The sequence below is a fragment of the Rhineura floridana genome, chromosome 8, assembly GCF_030035675.1.
Source record: "Rhineura floridana isolate rRhiFlo1 chromosome 8, rRhiFlo1.hap2, whole genome shotgun sequence".
Lineage (NCBI taxonomy): Eukaryota > Metazoa > Chordata > Lepidosauria > Squamata > Rhineuridae > Rhineura > Rhineura floridana.
The window spans coordinates 27,303,694-27,321,056 of NC_084487.1; the positions used below are offsets into that span (position 1 = coordinate 27,303,694).

Below are 17,363 nucleotides of genomic sequence, written 5' to 3' on the forward strand. Positions count from 1 at the left end.
ATGGCAACTATTAGAACAGGCAGTCACGGATGGAAATGAGCATCTGTTCTGGGACCTGGTGGCCATACAGATGTGGGCACACAATCAAATAATAGTAGGCCAAATACCAGCCTCGGTTTGGTATGATCACTACAGCAATCTGTATATGTCCCCATTTATTAATAATGAGTCCTGCCCACTCCGAGTTGGCTGACTTGCCTCAGTGGCCGCCGGTCACAGTGGCGCAAATCGGCTCCCTTATCTGCACATTAAAGATGGGTAAGGCACCGGGGGAAGATATGATACCGCCAGAACTCTTTAAAAATTTCTCGAAGTGGTAGGAGCCTATTTTGGCTAAACTTATTACTCATTTTAACTTTACCGGGCTATTACCCGAGGGATGGAAACAGAGCATCGTTATCCCTATCTATAAACAAGGAGAGAGACAAGATCCGAAAAATTATCGCCCTATCAGCCTGCTGGATATTGGTGCCAAATTATACAGCAAGCATTTGCTGATTAAACTAGAGGATTGGGAAGCAGCTAACCAGGTTATTTGCCCAGAACAAGCTGGCTTCCATAAAGGGCAAAGCACCATTGACCATTGCTTCACTCTCTATTACTTAGTGAGGCGATGCATGCTTGGGCCCACAAAGCATCTTTATGTGGCTTTTGTGGACCTGGCGGCCACCTCTGACTCGATTGATAGAGCTATGATGTGGTCTAAACTCACCAACACAAATATTGACAAGCGTCTTTTGTTCTTAATTAAGGAACTGTATTCCAACACCAGCGCCAAAATTAGGGTGGGACCCTGTGGCTCTTTAACTGATTCTATAGCGGTTAACAAAGTGGTAAAACGGGGCTGTCTCTTAGCCCCAACGCTATTAATCTTTACCTTAATGACATAGTCTCCGAACTATCAGGCCCAGCCTTTTCCCCCCCATCGTTAGGGAATAGGAAAGTCTCACTACTCTTATACGCAGATGATATGATTTTACTCTCCATCACTCGTATTGGTTTAAAGAGACTTTTGGCGAGTCTGCATGAATACTGTAATAAGGAACGTCTCCAGATTAACTATCTAAAAACAAAGGTAATGGTCTTTGGGAAAAGACATCATAACTTTAAATGGACCATTGGGAGGCATCCAATTGAACAATGTTGCACTTTTAAATATCTGGGCATTCAGTTTCAAGACACCCTCTCATGGAAAAATCAACTTGCTCTCATGAAATCAACAGCATTGTCTATGGGGGCTATCCTCAGATTCTACAGGACTGCTGGAGGTAATCTTGTGGCTCCGGCACTGAAAATCTTTCAGAGCAAGGTCCTGGCGCAGATCATGTATGGGGCAGCAGTATGGCGCTGGGAGGACTCCTTTTCCGCCTTGAGTCCATTCAAAATAATTTTCTTAAAAAATTATTGCGATTACCTACTGGTACCCCCACGGCATTTCTACGCGCAGAGTCCGGTTTACCACCAGTAAGTGCACGAGTCCACAAAGCCCTGTTCACATTTTGAGGAGCTACAATTAAGGCACCAGCCAAGATTATACTGAATGCTTGCCATGTAGCTGCCTCTTCCAAAAGTTTCTGGCTCAACAAAATAGAGAAGGTAGCCCATCAATATCACATCCCGGTCCAGGCTCTTAATTCACTTAGCAGAACCAAGTTATGGGAAACTATCGTCTGGCACAGTGAGTGGATGGACAGATTAGCGATCATCAATTCTAAATTCTCAAGGTGGTACATTTACTTTAAACAGGACCATCTGAGGGCCAGATATCTAACTTACCCCATATCGGTACATCTAAGGCATGCCTTTGCTGCACTTAGGCTCCAGACAATGCCAAGTGCGGCCCTTTTTGGCCGGTACCATCAGATACCGTGGGAGCAACGACTATGCATCTGTGGATCTGGGGTTGTGGACTGCTGGACTGCCCACTGTACACACATCCCAGGTCCAAATTCTTAGGTGATCTGACTTCACGGACGGGAGTTTGCCAGGACATCCAGCCCATCGCTTTTCTATTAGCCGACAACAATTATATGGTCACATACAGGGTAGCCCATTTTGCCCTGGCGGCGCAAAAACTGCAGGCCAAACATTTGGATGGCCCACAGCCTCAGGGACAATAATACCGTACACTACCCTTATGGGGGAGTCTGCTAATTTGCATGATGTTAAGTGTGCAAGGTTGGTCTGCAGCTGCTGGGGCAAATATTAATCCCAAATGATATCACATGTTTGTAACCTCAGACTTACAGGGAGTACCCTGTTCTTTTAGGAGATTTTAACTAATGCTGTATTGTTGTTATGTATTGTGTTTGTTATGTATTGCGGCGGCTTAATGGCTATGCAATAAACTTTCTACTACTACTACTACATAGTATCTCCGAAGAGGTCCGAACAATCTAGCTGCACAATGTTATACAGGTCTGTTAAAGAAGTAAGTCCTACTGAGTTCAGTGACACTTACTCCCAGATAAATGTGTAGGATTCCAGTCTAAAAAAGCACTATATAAAATATATTTGTGGGGTGTTTTTTAAAAAATATTAGCTATGACATGCTGGTTCCAGCTCGTTCTTTAAAAAGGCAACATTTCATTCACGTATAAATTAATCACAGTGGTTAACCGACCAATGTTTTCAGGTCTTCTAATTTATAACCATGTGCACGATGCAATCTGTGGCATGTTACAACATTCATTATTCTCTCAAGGCATGATATCACTTGGGGCTTGTTGAATGCTGGGTTACTTTTTTAGTGTTGAGAGGGGGAGAGAGAGAGAGAGAATGCTACAGGAAGAAAGGGAAGCAGAACAATGTCTCAGCAGGACAGACGTCTCAAAAGTTTGTGTTTTTTTAAAAATTGTGCGACAGCTAAGCTCCTCATTATTCTTCAGTGAAAACTGCTGGCGTTTATCCCTGGCAAAGCTGCTTAAGGCATCATTCCCCCAACACAACAGCCCCAAGATGTGTAAGGAAGTCCCATTGAACTCAGCGGTACTTACTTCTAAGCAAACCTGCTCAGGACGGGCGTTACCAAGGAGAGAAACTTTTCACAAAGTGCCTTCTTATCCTTCCTTGCCTGCCAACTGTTTTCTCTAAACCAGTGAAGGCTGGCCCTCTAGGGCCAATGGGGCACCGCCTCACCAACTACAGCCTGCCCTCAGCCAGTCCCCACCTGCCTGCTGGCCTTCTTACAACCAATCCCGGGGGTGGCACTGCCTGTCAGCTTCCTTCCCCTTAATGTTGCCCTAGTTAGTAGAACTCAGCAGAGAAGAGGATGGGGATAAAACTAGGATTATTTGACCTGCCTGTCACTGGCTTTGGCTCCACCTACTGTTGGGCTCCCTGCCTTCCGCCCTACTAGTCCCAAGGACCACCAGCAACCACTGCTGTAAACATGGCGGCCCTTTTCTTGCTGATCTTTTGAAGCACGCACACTGCATTTATCTTTACAAAGCTGCTTTCTACTCAGACAGTGCTGCACTTATCATGGCAAAGGGGAGGCTTCCAATTACTATGAATTTGTGCTTCAGCGAAGTTGGAATGGAAACCCTTTTGTAGTTTAAATGTTTCTCGCATACTTACGGCCTCAGTGTGAATTGGGTGGACAGCAAAGAAGAGGGCCGTGACGAAAGCCAGGCGGCTGTCCTTGAAAACGGCTTTGTCACAAGTATACATCAGCACAAGCGTCACCAGGCAATGCAGGACTACATTCATGGCATGGAAATAGAAGGGATTCATCCCAGCCAGCAATATATTCAGCCTGTCAAGAAAGCAAAACTCTGTTACTATCATTATACTTTAAATGAATGAGCCAAAGCACCAGACTGGGCCAAATTTATAGGGGCTACTGAAAGTGGGCCTGTAAAAATGTGCAAAAGATTGCTTTGCTTCAGTGATTAGTTGTGCAAAACCAGAACACTAATAGATACAGAGCAGGCAACAGAGTTTCCAGGGAGACAGAATATCAATTGGCGCGTACTGAGGATGGCTTCAAATAAAGTCCACAGAAGTTACCACTGTATAAATATTTTACCGCCCAGTGGTCGCACATGTCTCTGGGCAGGGAAGGAGTGATTTGCAAGCCGAAACTGCAGGTTACAAATATTAAAAATGCTAACTGCCCATAAGCTTTTGTATCTTCCACATAGGTGAATAGAACTCAAAGAGAGACCAAAAGGGACCATCAATAGTATTTGTTGTTATGTGCCTCCAAGTCGACTACGACTTATGACGACCCTATGAATCAGTGACCTTCAAGAGCATCTGTCATGTACCACCCTGTACAGATCTTGTAAGGTCAGGTCTGTGGCTTCCTTTATGGAAACAATCCATCTCTTGTTTGGCCTTCCTCTTTTTCTACTCCCTTCTGTTTTTCCCAGCATCATTATCTTTTCTAATGAATCATGTCTTCTCATTATGTGTCCAATAGTATAGGCCACTCTAGAACCCAGAGCAGGCTATTGTTGTTATGCCTTCAAGCAGAGCTTGGAAAAGTTAATTTTTTGAACTACAACTCCCATCAGCCCCAGCCAGCACAGCCACTGGATTGGTCTGATGGGAGTTGTAGTTCAAAAAAGTAACTTTTCCAAGCTCTGCCTTCAAGTCGAGTACTTATGGTGACCCTATGAATCAGCAACCTCCAATAGCAAATGTGGAGCCAGGAAGTGGTGGCCACTGTGGGGTGGAGGAAATTGAGAGCAGGCACAAGACCTTAAGGGCAGGGACTAGGAATTCAATCTCTCTATCCAGTTGTCAGAAAAGTAAGTAGAGAGTAAAAGTAAAAAAAAAAAGCAGTTATTTTTCCTTTACTTCTGCTTTACTTCTGTTTGCAACTGCTATTCACAAATCCTTATTAATTTATTACAATTTTTACTTTGCCCTTCTGTACTGCTACTCCTGGGGCAGCTAACCAGTCAGTAAAATGATTAAAACATGATTTAAAACAATATTGTGTGATTATAACAGCAGGGCAAAAACAGACTGCAGCAGAATAAAACCTAAGTGCGCTAGAACAGTTTAAAAGGCCTGGGAAAATGAAAAGCTTTGGCCAAATCTACAAACACATGAGGATGGTATCTACTATCTACTCTTAGCATCAGTTATGGGATTTGTTTCAGGAAAGAGTGTTGTAATGAAGGAGGATGCATTCAAGGGAGTGGCTCCAATTGTTAACCCTGACTGACAGAGAGCCAGGGTTCTGTCTGCACTGGTCCAAAAAGGCGCTGGACTATCAATTAAAACCATCTCTCGGGAACATGACCAGCATGAGGCAGGCTGAGGCAAGGAAATTCCAATAACGTGAGTATTCATACTAAAATTTCTATCCCGCTTTCCCACCTCCAACAGGGGCATGCAAAGCAGCTTACAAAACCCAGCAAACAACGCTAGAAATCAAAATAGCAATAACCCATGCCACTGAAATCATAAAATGAACAACACAAAACGTAAAAGGACCTGGAGAGTCAACTATCAACTAGCACGTCACACCACAATTATCACAACACACACGGTAATGACATAAAAGTTTGACTGTGTGGTGTCTGCAGTCCACGGGGAGGGAGTCATTGCTCGCCTCTTGACCATGATGAAGTAGCAGTAAGCACTGCCTCTTACTGGGCACATATCACACTAGAGCTAAGGGAACTGTGCTCGCTACCCATTAGCCACCATGCTAGTTTCAAATTCTTGCTGTGTGTGTGTGTGTGTGCGTGCGTGCGTGCGTGCGTGCGTGTGTGTGTGTTATGTGCCTTCAAGTCGATTACATCTTATGGCAACCCTATGAATCAGTGACCTCCAAGAGCATTTGTTATAAACTACCCTGTTCAGATCTTGTACATTCAGGTCTGTGGCTTCCTTTATGGAATCAATCCATCTCTTTTTTGTATTTCCTCTTTTTCTACTCCCTTCTGTTTTTCCCAGCATTATTGTCTTTTCTAGTGAATCATGTCTTCTCGTTATGTGTCCAAAGTTTCCTCAGTAACATCCTCATGTGCCCTCAGTAACATCAGTTTCATCATTTTAGCTTCTAGTGACAGTTCTGGTTTCATTTGTTCTAACACCCCATTTGTCTTTTTTGCTGTCCATGGTATGTGCAAAGCTCTCCTCCAACACCACATTTCAAATGAGTTGATTTTTCTCTTATCCGCTTTTTTCACTGTCCAGCCTTCACATCCATATATAGAGATCGGGAATACCATGGTCTGAATGATCCTGACTTTAGTATTCAGTGATACATCTTTGCATTTGAGGACCTTTTCTAGTTCTCTCATAGCTGCCCTCCCCAGTCCTAGCCTTCTTCTGATTTCTTGACTATTGTCTCCATTTTGGTTAATGACTGTGCCAAGGTATTGATCATCCTTGACAAGTTCAATGTCCTCATTGTCAGCTTTAAAGTTATATAGGTCTTCTTTTTATAAAGCCCTAAACCAGTGGTTCTCAAACTTTTTTTCCCCAAGGACCACTTTAAAGGTGTTGATGGTCCTTGGAAGACCACTTAATTATTTTTTTCTGACTGTTTTCTTAGAAAAGTATTTATATGCCACCCTCTCACAAAACAGTAAGGCAGCATACAGCAACATAAAAACATTTTAAAACAACATAAAAACATTTTAAAACAATGCAGAACCATCATTCAAATGGCGGCTGCTCAAAATCATTAAAATGACTGGCTGCTGTTGTAGGAATTGTAAGGTGCTGTGCTGGATGATGTATGATTTAAACTCCTGAGTCCTCGGATGTTGCTAGACTACAATTCCCCTCATCACTGACCTTGACCATGCTGGCTGGGGCTGGGAAAGGCTGCCATAGAATTCAATTGGTAGTACAGTAAAATACAATATTAGAAATAAGAAACAAAACACAATTAAGAATCAATGTATTTAATGTGTACATGCCACGGACCACCTGAATGTAGCCCACGGACCACAGTTTGGGAGCAGTGCCCTAAACAACTCTGGAAGAGGGTACCTGAAAGACTGACTTCCCCTCCATTGCCCAGTAAGGGCATTAAGATCCATAAATCTAAGCCAGTTAGGTCTTGCCATGGCCTGATGCTCATCAACTCATGGTGTTGCAGAGCGGGACCTTTTCACTGGTGGCAACAAAGTAATGGAATGCACTCCCTGCTGAAATACAAGAAGTTCCATCTGTATTTGGCATTCTGCTGGCTTTTGAAGACACACCTATTTACACAGGGATCCCCTCAATCTCTTGGCCCAAGTCCCACGTATTAATTACCGTGTTATTTTAACAGGATTCTTTGGTTGGCTTTTTTACAGCAACAGCACCTTTTATTGTACTGTCACAGACCCATTAAAATTGCATATTTTAATTATGGATGCTTTTATTTTAATGTTTGTGTAACTGGCTTTTATACTTGTAAACCACTTAGAAGCGTGTTTCGCATTAAACAAAATGATGGTGGTGGTGATGGTGATGACAATACAGCATTATCACTACGCTGCCACAGCTGTTCATAATTATGATAATGCTGGTGATGTCACCAACTGATGAGTGTACAGACCACTATCTCTCCACTTGATCACATTTTATGTGACTACTAAGAATGAGAATCCATCCTGGAAGTTTTTCTTATTTTATTTTCTCCAAGGCAGTGTACATGATTTTCCTCCCTCTCCATTTCATCCTCACAACGACCCTGTGAGGTACGTCGGGATGAGAGACTGCGACTGGCCCAAGGACACCGAGCATAGTATAGTCACTGGCTCCATGTAGCAGTTCAGAAACCAGTTTTTGATCACAGCTGTTGTGTATTTGCTACTATGCAGCAGTTTAGTCCACCCAGGTAAATACACAACCCCAAAATTGGGAAAGGTGGGGGAAGAGGCAGGAGCCACCTAGTTCTGCTCAGCAGGTAACTGCCAGTAAATGGATTCATTGACAATGATAGACTTTTACTCGGTAGTACAGCAGCACTTACAAAGTAGCAGTGACATTTTGCGCTGAGAAGTTAATTCGTGTTGTATCTTTCGGCTGAATCCAGGACACAACACCAATACAATGTGAATTGTATGCATACACATATACATAGTTCGGAAACTACAGTTGTTTCAAAATGCTGCAGCCAGAATGTTAACTGGAGCACGGCGCAGGGAGCCCTGTGCTTTACCGACTCCATGGGCTCCCAATTTGTTTCCGGGCCCAATTAAAAGTGCTGGTTTTGACCTTTAAAGCCCTAAACGGCCTTGGACCAGTGTATCTGAGGGACCGCTTACGTCCATATGCTCCTTCCCTGGATTTAAGATCACCTACCTCTGGTCTCCTCTGCGTGCCTGGAATTAAGGATGTCAGACTGACAGGCACACGGAGAAAGCCTTTTCAGTTGTGGCTCCCAGGTTTTGGAATTCACTGTCTCAAGAAGCCCATTCTGCTTCCTCCCTGATGGTTTTCCAGAAACTTGCAAAAACTATTTTGTTCCGGAGAGCCTTTGAGAGGGTCTGACGGGTGAATCTGACACTGTGTTTACTTTTTTTGTTTTTTTCCCCTCTCTTTTTTAATTTTTATCTTGTGGTTTTTAATATCTCTCCATATTTGTACTCATATATATATATATACATGTAGGTTTCTCTGTTTGTTTGTATATATATGCTTATTGTATTTTATGCATTTTAAATAATTGTATTTTATGTAATTTAACTTACTGTTTTGTCTTGTGTTTTTATTCTGTATAATTTTATTATGTGTGTGTGTGAGTGCCCCATTGTGGGGTAGAAGGGCGGGATAGAAATATTTTTGAATAAATAAAATAAGTATACATTGAATTATAGCTGTGTATCTGCAGTCCCTGATTAAGAAAGCTTGAATAACAATAACGCTCCCTAGAAAATCTGATACTGAGGAAAAGGAACACTGCATGGCTATCATTATTCCCAAGCATCTAACAGCTGATTAAGGGACAGCTTTGTATCAGGGCCTATACACCCCAAATGCTAAGGAACCATGACTTGTTCCATTGCAAACACAGCTATCCAATGGGGACCATATACAGCGGCAGCAGGGAACTGGATCTAGCCAGCAGGCCAGATCCTTTTCTCCTCTGTCCAAATTTGACAGGTGGGTAGGGCCATCCACCAGTCAGTCACCTGATGTCACAATAATGTTAGGTGCTGGGGTGCTTTGATTTCCAGCGGCTGTTGGGTCTTGGATGCATGGCTTGCAAAGAGCTCTGTGCAGAGCTGATCAGCTGATAGCTGGAACCCAAAGTGCTGAGCAGAGCCGAAGAAAAGAGTCACTGTAGTGACTGCACCTCCCAGAAGAGTAGTACTGCAACCTTTCCAGACAGTGAGTCAGCAGGTGGGCAGAAGGCTGTGTAAATGGAAGGGAGATCTCACAGGTGGCACTAGGAGATCCTGCCTACCTCTACCAGCTTCACAGCCACAGGTCTTTCCCACCTTGCTCCACCATCAGAGCCTCTACCTATTGCAAGGGAAAAAACAGCATCCTGTTTGCTCCAACTAATAGGGCAAGGGAATGGCAGTGAGCACAGAAAAGGAACGCTGAGCAGAAACAGCAGTCATCTTCTCTTTTGCACCTGCACACCTTTTCTGAGACAAGCAAGATCTCCAGGTTGCAACACAGTGCCCCTACATAGAGGTAGCAATTAGTGATTTATATGCAAGAAATACCAGATATCCAAGCTGGATTTAAAAAGGGAAGAGGTACCAGAGATCATATTGGAAACATACGTTGGATAATGGAACGGACTAAGGAATTTCAGAAGAAAATCACCCAGTGCTTTAGATTACAGCAAAACCTTTGATTGTGTAGATCATGAAAAACTATGGAATGCTTTAAAAGAAATGGGGGTGCCACAGCATCTGATTGTTCTGATGCGCAACATATACTCTGGACAAGAGGCTACTGAAAGGACAGAATGTGGAGAAACCGATTGGTTCCCAATCAGAAAGTGTGAGACAGGGCTGTATTTTGTCACCCTATTTGTTTAATCTATATGCAGAACATATCATACAGAAAGTGGGATTGGACCAAGATGAAGGAGGTGTGAAAACTGGGAGGAGGAATATCAATAATCTAAAATATGCAGATGATATCATACTACTAGCAGAAACCAGTAATGATTTGAAACGAATGCTGATGAAAGTTGAAGAGGAAAGCACAAAAGCAGGACTGCAGCTGAACGTCAAGAAGACTAAAGTAATGACAACAGAAGATTTATGTAACTTTACAATTGACAATGAGGACATTGAACTTGTCAAGGATGATCAATACCTCGGCACAGTCATTAACCAAAATGGAGACAACAGTCAAGAAATCAGAAGAAGGCTAGGACTGGGGAGGGCAGCTATGAGAGAACTAGAAAAGGTCCTCAAATGCAAAGATGAATCATTGAACACTAAAGTCAGGATCATTCAGACCATGGTATTCCCGATCTTTATGTATGGATGTGAAAGTTGGACAGTGAAAAAAGCTGATAAGAGAAAAATCAACTCATTTGAAATGTGGTGTTGGAGGAGAGCTTTGCGCATACCATGGACAGCGAAAAAGACAAATGGGGTGTAAGAACAAATGACACCAGAACTATCACTAGAAGCTAAAATGATGAAACTGAGGTTATCATACTTTGGACACATAATGAGAAGACATGATTCATTAGAAAACACAATAATGCTGGGGAAAACAGAAGGGAGTAGATAAAGAGTAAGACCAAACAAGAGATGGACTGATTCCATAAAGGAAGCCACAGACCTGAACTTACAAGATCTGAACAGTGTGGTTCACGACAGATGCTCTTGGAGGTCGCTGATTCATAGGGTCGCCATAAGATGTAATCGACTTGAAGGCACATAACACACACATGCAAGTTTGGTTGGGTATTTAAACACTTTTTAGATACAGTCCATATCCAAACGAAGAAAAGGAATGTACCAATCAAGATCATTACGTGTAAGGTTAAAAATAATAATCATCCAGTGTTGGCCCCAGTTCAACAAAGAATTTAACAACTCACCCTTCAGGAACAGGACAGACAATGGGATAACGTAAGGAGCCCATGGGGGAGGAGAAACTGTAGGGCAGACAGAGAGGAATGGGTGTTTTTCCCCTCCCTCCCTCCCTCCCTCCTCAAACCCTGTCACATAAATTTGTCTCCCAACTCTGTGGAGGCCATCATTGCATCCCATTAGGTGTCAAGCACAGCACCAGGCCTCCTCAGAATCCCTTCACTCAGCAGCAGCAGCAGCACCATTAAGCCCAGTGAGCAAAATGGCCCGAGGATATCCCACACCATGTTCCAACAGCTATTGTGATTGTTAGTGGCCACTGGAACTATTAGGCGAGAAGGCAGGGAGACCAACAGGAGGTGGAGCCAACTAATTCAAGTTTTGCCCCCATCCTCCTCTCTGCTGAGTTCTTCAAGGTCAACACAGAGGCTATGTACATACCATACATTGCTTTCCCCCCAAAGAATCCTGGGAGCTGGAGTTTCTCTCTCACAGAGCTACATTTCCCAGCACCTTTCAACTACATTTCCCAGGATTCTTTGGGGGAAGTAACATGCTTTAAATATATGTTGTGTACTCAGCCTACGGAAGAGGAAACAGGCAGGCAGTGCTATCCCCTGGACTGGTTGCAAGAAAGAAGCAGGTGGAGGCTGGCAAAGGGCAGACTTAAGATTGGTGAGGCAGTGCCCCATTCACCCTAATGGGGCAGCCTCCAGTGACTGTGATGCAGTGCAGGGCCTCCTCAGAGTCAGCCAGCATCTCCTTGCAATGACTGGAGGGGAGCAAACTGCCAAAGCAAAACACATGCACTAGACTAACATTTGCAGATTTCCTTCTACTGCTGGGAATATTCCTGGGATGCACATGTGTCTAACCCTCACTGAGGTTTGTTTGGTTTTTGCGGGGAGGGGGAAGAGGGGGTTGTTTCAAGCCTCCAGTATTTTGAGGCAAGACATCGGGGTCTCTAGATTGGTATAGGTTCATTAATTTCAATAGGTCTACTCTCTCTGAGTAGAACTTAGCTACTTAGTTAGCTGAGTTATATGGTCAGCTACCACCATACAAGTGTGAACATAACATTAAAGATCTTTGTCGTAGGACATTTCTGCTTTTTACCAGATCCCTTAAATCTATTGTCTAAAGCAGAGATGGTGAACCTGTGGCCCTCCCAGATGCTGTGGGACTCCCAACATTCATCAGCTCCAACCCACATGGAGAATCAGGAATCATGGAAGTATAGTCCAATAATTTCTGGAGGACCATGGGTTTCCCATCCCTGGTCTAATATATTTGAGATAAAGTTTTTTTTAAAAAATCATATGAAGGAGAACTAAACTGCAACAGAACTGTTTATCCCACCCTTCCTCCCAAAAGGAGCCCAGGGCAGCAAACAAAACCACAAAACATCATATAAAAACATCATAAAAACAAAACATCAAGCAAACCTAAGATTGTTTTGCAATCTTAGAAAACCGAATTCTATCTTCATTACATTTATCAACAGTTCTGAGAATTGGGAGGAAAGAGATGTCTCTTTGCCTGTAGAAACAAGTTAAAAAATGGAAAAAATGTAATCCCATCTATTAAGCTGCTTAATGGGCAAATTATACATTATCCCAAGTATATTAATGTGCAGTTCAAAGCTTATTACTCCAAACCATATGCAGCCGCTTCTCTTGGATATTCAAAGGAAATAGCTAATTTCTAATCCTTGTGTTCCTCAGCTTCCTTTCATGATCAGTTGGCCGAGTTGGTTTTTATGGAGAAAATATGCCAAATGATGGATAATGTGCAACCTGGTGTAAGCTGCCGCTCTAGATGGTTTGCCAAAGCAAAAACGTCCATTCCAAGAGGGAAGATACTGAACTGAGGAGGAAACAATCCAAAATGGATGAAGAATATCCCTACTGGCTGATAATGGGAGGCTCCGGACTGTCAGGATTTTGCAAGAAGGATGCAAGCACATACCAGGAAATTTAGATTTGGGCAATTAAAGTGCATGAAAGTGCTATGTTGCCCTACCACAACAAACCCACTTTAGAAAAGAAACAGACTTTTTACGGTTAGGAAAGTGACAGGAAAATGCACTGGAAAATAGCACATAATGCACAAATAATGAATACGAATACCCTGCAAGCAAAACAAGACACAACCTGTCTCAAACAAATCAGAACAAATGTTCAGTAAAGTCTGAATACAATCTGATATTTGTGTAAGCTTTGAACAAGCAAATCAGGATGAATGTGCAATAAATAGGTTGTCTGGAGGAGCTTATTGTATACATCTTTACTAAAACAACACCCAGTGAAAAGGAGGGGATTAAAAACATTTTTGAAAGTATCGCATTTGAGGTCAGCCCCTTGTTGTCATGACATACTAAAAACAAAGGAAAGAGAACAGCCATTGAAACAAATGATTCCTTTCAAATATCCATGGTAATACAATGAATTTCAGAAACACTAGAGGAATACATTACGCCCCAAAAGATTGGTTGTTTACACAGTGGATTTTAGGGACTATCTGCAAATAATTAAACAAAGGAAGTATTGCATGTCTGAATGGATGCTGTTGCCAACAGGTAAATTTGCCAAATCAAAAAGTAAAAAATCGATGGGGTTTTGTATAATACACACAAGAACTTTGTGTGGGTGTTCTACAAGATCTGATTTTTTATTGGAAAACAGATCTGAAAAATCAGTTTGCTGTCTGTCTCACTCATCTACCCTGTATATATGTGCTTATTTGTGTGCGTGTGTGTTTATACACTATATAGAATCACAGAGTTGGAAAGGATCTCAAAGGTCATCGAGTCCAATACCCCGCCATGACAAGAAGCCTACTATTGCAGCATCTCCAATATAACAAAGCCATCCCAACTCTGTTTAAAAACTTCTAACAAAGGAAATCACATCACCTTCCAAGGCAGTCGGCTCCACTGTAAAAAGCAACTCATACCATGAGACAGGTCTTCCTAGTGTTTATTGAAAATCCCCTTTCTTCTAGGTTTGAACCTATTGATGCAGGTCCTGCCCTCTGGAGCAAAATACAGCAAATTTGCTCCCTTCAAATACTTAAAGATATCACATCTTGATCTTCTCTTCTCCAGGTTAGATAAAGGTCCTTCATCTTTTCCTCTAAGATCCTTGACTGTCCTTATCGTCCACTTCTGGACATGATAGAGTTTGCCAATATTATTTTATTTATTACGATGAGGATTACCTCACCGTTCAGGATACAAATCCTCCCAAACTGGCTTACATAGGACCGTAGGGAGCTGCCTTATACCAAGTCAGGCCATTGGTCCATCCAGCTGAGTACTGTCTATGCTGATTGGCAGCAGCTCTCTAGGACTCCAGACTAGGTACATTCCAAGCCATACCTGGGGATGCCAGAGAATGAACCTGGGAGCTTCTGTATGCACAGAAGCTGCTTTACCACTGAGCTATTTGCCAATTAACATTAAACTATACTTTAAAAACACAAACAATATCACGGTAATCAAGTTCCTTCCCACAGGGAAGTTTTTGGTAGGTGGCCTTTGGGGGGGGTGCATCAAAGTCCAGCCTGACCAAGCTCCGAGGTGTTCTTTGCCTGCCTGTCCCCTTTCCCTAGAATCTTTCCCACAGGACAGTTGATGGTAGATGGTTCTGTGGGGAAGAAGAGGGGAAATCCAGCTGCAGCAGTCTTTAAGGTGATCTTGCTGACATCCCTCCCTTACACTGTGGTGTCCAGACCTGGACACAGTTGGCGATGACTTAAGCCTTGGCTTACATCATCGGCACCAACGCTACCTTTCTTTTTGAGGGTTTCTTTCTAAAGGGAAGGGAGAGATCCAGAGTTGAAGGGAAAAAAGGATCCCAGAGGCAAAGGAGGGCAGAGTTCCTTTATCATTCATAGTTGTGTAGAAAAAAAGTATTTCCACAAGTGTGATACACAGCACTTGAAAAACCTCAGTCCCTTGTCTATATATTATAAATAGGAGGCCTCCCTCTAAAGAAAAAAAAACATACTGTATGTTGTAAAACACTTTGGGGGCCTGCTGTATGCAACAGAACGGTAGGATTTAACAGAAATACTTTACATTAACAAGAAGTAGATCCCATTTTCCTGTTTGCAATTAAAGGTGGGTGTTGAATCTGAAAATGTTGATGATTACTATAATTAATAGACAGACTTCAGGCATTTGGTGAAGTAGGTTCTTGACTCCAATAGCTCAAGCTAGATAACAGCACAATTACCTATTCAGAGATAAGCCCCGCTGATGCCAATGGGGCTTACTCCCTGGTAAGTGACTCTAGAATTGAAGCCCATCAGACTGTGGTATATTTTAAATTAATAGTCACCTGCCAAACCTAATGGTGGTGGTTCTCCCCCTGTCCCCGCAAGACCCACCACCTTTCACCTCCTTTGAATGCAGAAATCAAAGAGGGAGTTTTCTCCCAGATGAGGAGGGGCTAAGAGGAGAACATATTGTCCCAAGGTTGACTCTCCGTTTGTTAGCCACAGTTTAGCAGAGAGAGCCAATGTGCGGTCTTCATTCGTTCACAAAACAAAAGAGGAAATAAGCCACTCACATTTCACTTATTTTAAGAGGTATCATAAACCATAATTTCAGGGTATGTCTTTATAAGCTTTTTCCCTGGGCATTTCAAATGTGTTTGATTGCTTTTCAACAGATAGCAAGCTTAGGCCTTCCGAACAGAACTTTGAAGAGTAACGTGTGCATCACGCTTACAGGCAGAGGCATGGTCACCATTGCAGAGGCTGTTGCAAACAGTAGCCACACCATCTGAAGCTATCACCAGACCTTTTTTTACTTTTTTTTTTGCAATTGTCACCATCACAAGCCACTGCTATTGCAGCATTCCATTACCAATGAAAAGGAAGTCTTGCAGTGCAAACATATGCACATTTATTAGGAAGCAGGTCTCTCGATGTAGTGTTTAATGGAGCTCACTTTCTATGTGTGTCTAAGATTACATTCAGGTGACCATGTTATTCACATGACAATTACATGAATTATGACATGAATTTTTGCTTTGTGATTTGTTAATGTATTTTTATTGGATGTTGTAACTGCTGCTTTTTGTAAATTGTATTGTTTTTTATTGATGTATTTTTATATTTGTGTTTATTTTTTGTAAGCCGCCTTGAGGGCCTTTTGGCCAAAAGGCAGGGTAGAAATAAACAACAACAACAACAACAACAACAACAACAATAATAATGACAACCTGGTCCACTGAGGCAGACTCATCTCAAGAAAATCATTCCTTCTCCCATGATCCCCTTCCCTGCAACTATTGAGAAAGCGTCAAATGAAACAGACTATCAGCTCCCACTGGAAGAGATCACCACATGAATGAGTTGTCAAAAGGTCCTTCCAGAGACGACAAGGTCCCCCAACTCCGCCCCAATTCTCTTGCAACACTGCTGTGGCATTTGTGCTTTGTTTCCACCTGTTCACTTTCTACAATTAAAAATAATAATGGCAGAAAGTGAACTTGGTGCAAATGCTGAATCATGCTGCGGATGCTATAGAGAGACTTATTCTGGCCGCACAGGGACTTTTTCAAAGATCAAAAAAGGAAAACAAAGAAACATAAAGAAGCCTCCTCTGTGTGTACATCACACACTTCTTAAAAAAATCATCACAAATTTTTGGCCGGATTAAGAGGTCTGATGGGATGCCAAAAATAGAGAATCAATCTGGTGCTTTTTTAAAAAGAAAGAAGAGAGAAAAACAGCAAAAACTGCACAGTGCAAAGGAAGTATATGCACAGTCTTCCTTCTCTTTTTGCCAACAACCCAAAATAATCTGAAATTCCCCAGACACAGAAAAATCCAAGCAAATGGCAACGGAAAGTCCCAGTTCTCTCTTCTCTCTCACACACACTTTCTTATCTCTCTCTGTTCCTCAGTGCATCCTTGGCATGGCTGCCAACTACTGGCATGTCCCTGCTACTGACTTGAAAAGAATTCAAAAAGCCAATCAAATGAGGGCAAAAGCTAAACCAGCTTTCTCCATTCTTCAACCTGGTGCCCTCCAAGTGTCTTGGAATAAATACATTTCCAATCACCCCCCAACCAGCACAGCTTGCTGAGGGCTGATGGGAGTTGTAGTCCAAAACACCTGTAGGGTACCAGGTTGGAGAAAGCCTAGTTAAGACACTCAGCCATCACATGCTGCTTATGTCTTTCTCCATGAGGCTGCTGGCCTACACCTGGTTGTATTTGCTCAAGTCATTTCCGTATTAAAAAAAAAATCACATCGTGTGCTGGCATAGGTTTAGTGTTTGGTGTAGTGCTTGGACTGTCAGCTAGGATGGAGGAAGCTACCTTATACTGAGTAAGACCATAGGTCAATCTAGCTCAGTATTGCCTGCACTG

At 42.6% G+C, this 17,363-nt stretch overlaps 1 protein-coding gene across 1 annotated transcript in view; it reads right to left on the bottom strand.

Annotated features, from left to right (window-relative positions):
* TMTC1 (transmembrane O-mannosyltransferase targeting cadherins 1) overlaps positions 1-17,363 on the bottom strand; it is a 228,684-nt gene that overhangs the window by 201,445 nt on the left and 9,876 nt on the right. Inside the window, exon 2 of the mRNA XM_061638680.1 lies at positions 3,580-3,757. Coding sequence (XP_061494664.1) covers positions 3,580-3,757 — 178 coding nt within the window. The remainder of the gene's footprint in view (positions 1-3,579; positions 3,758-17,363) is intronic.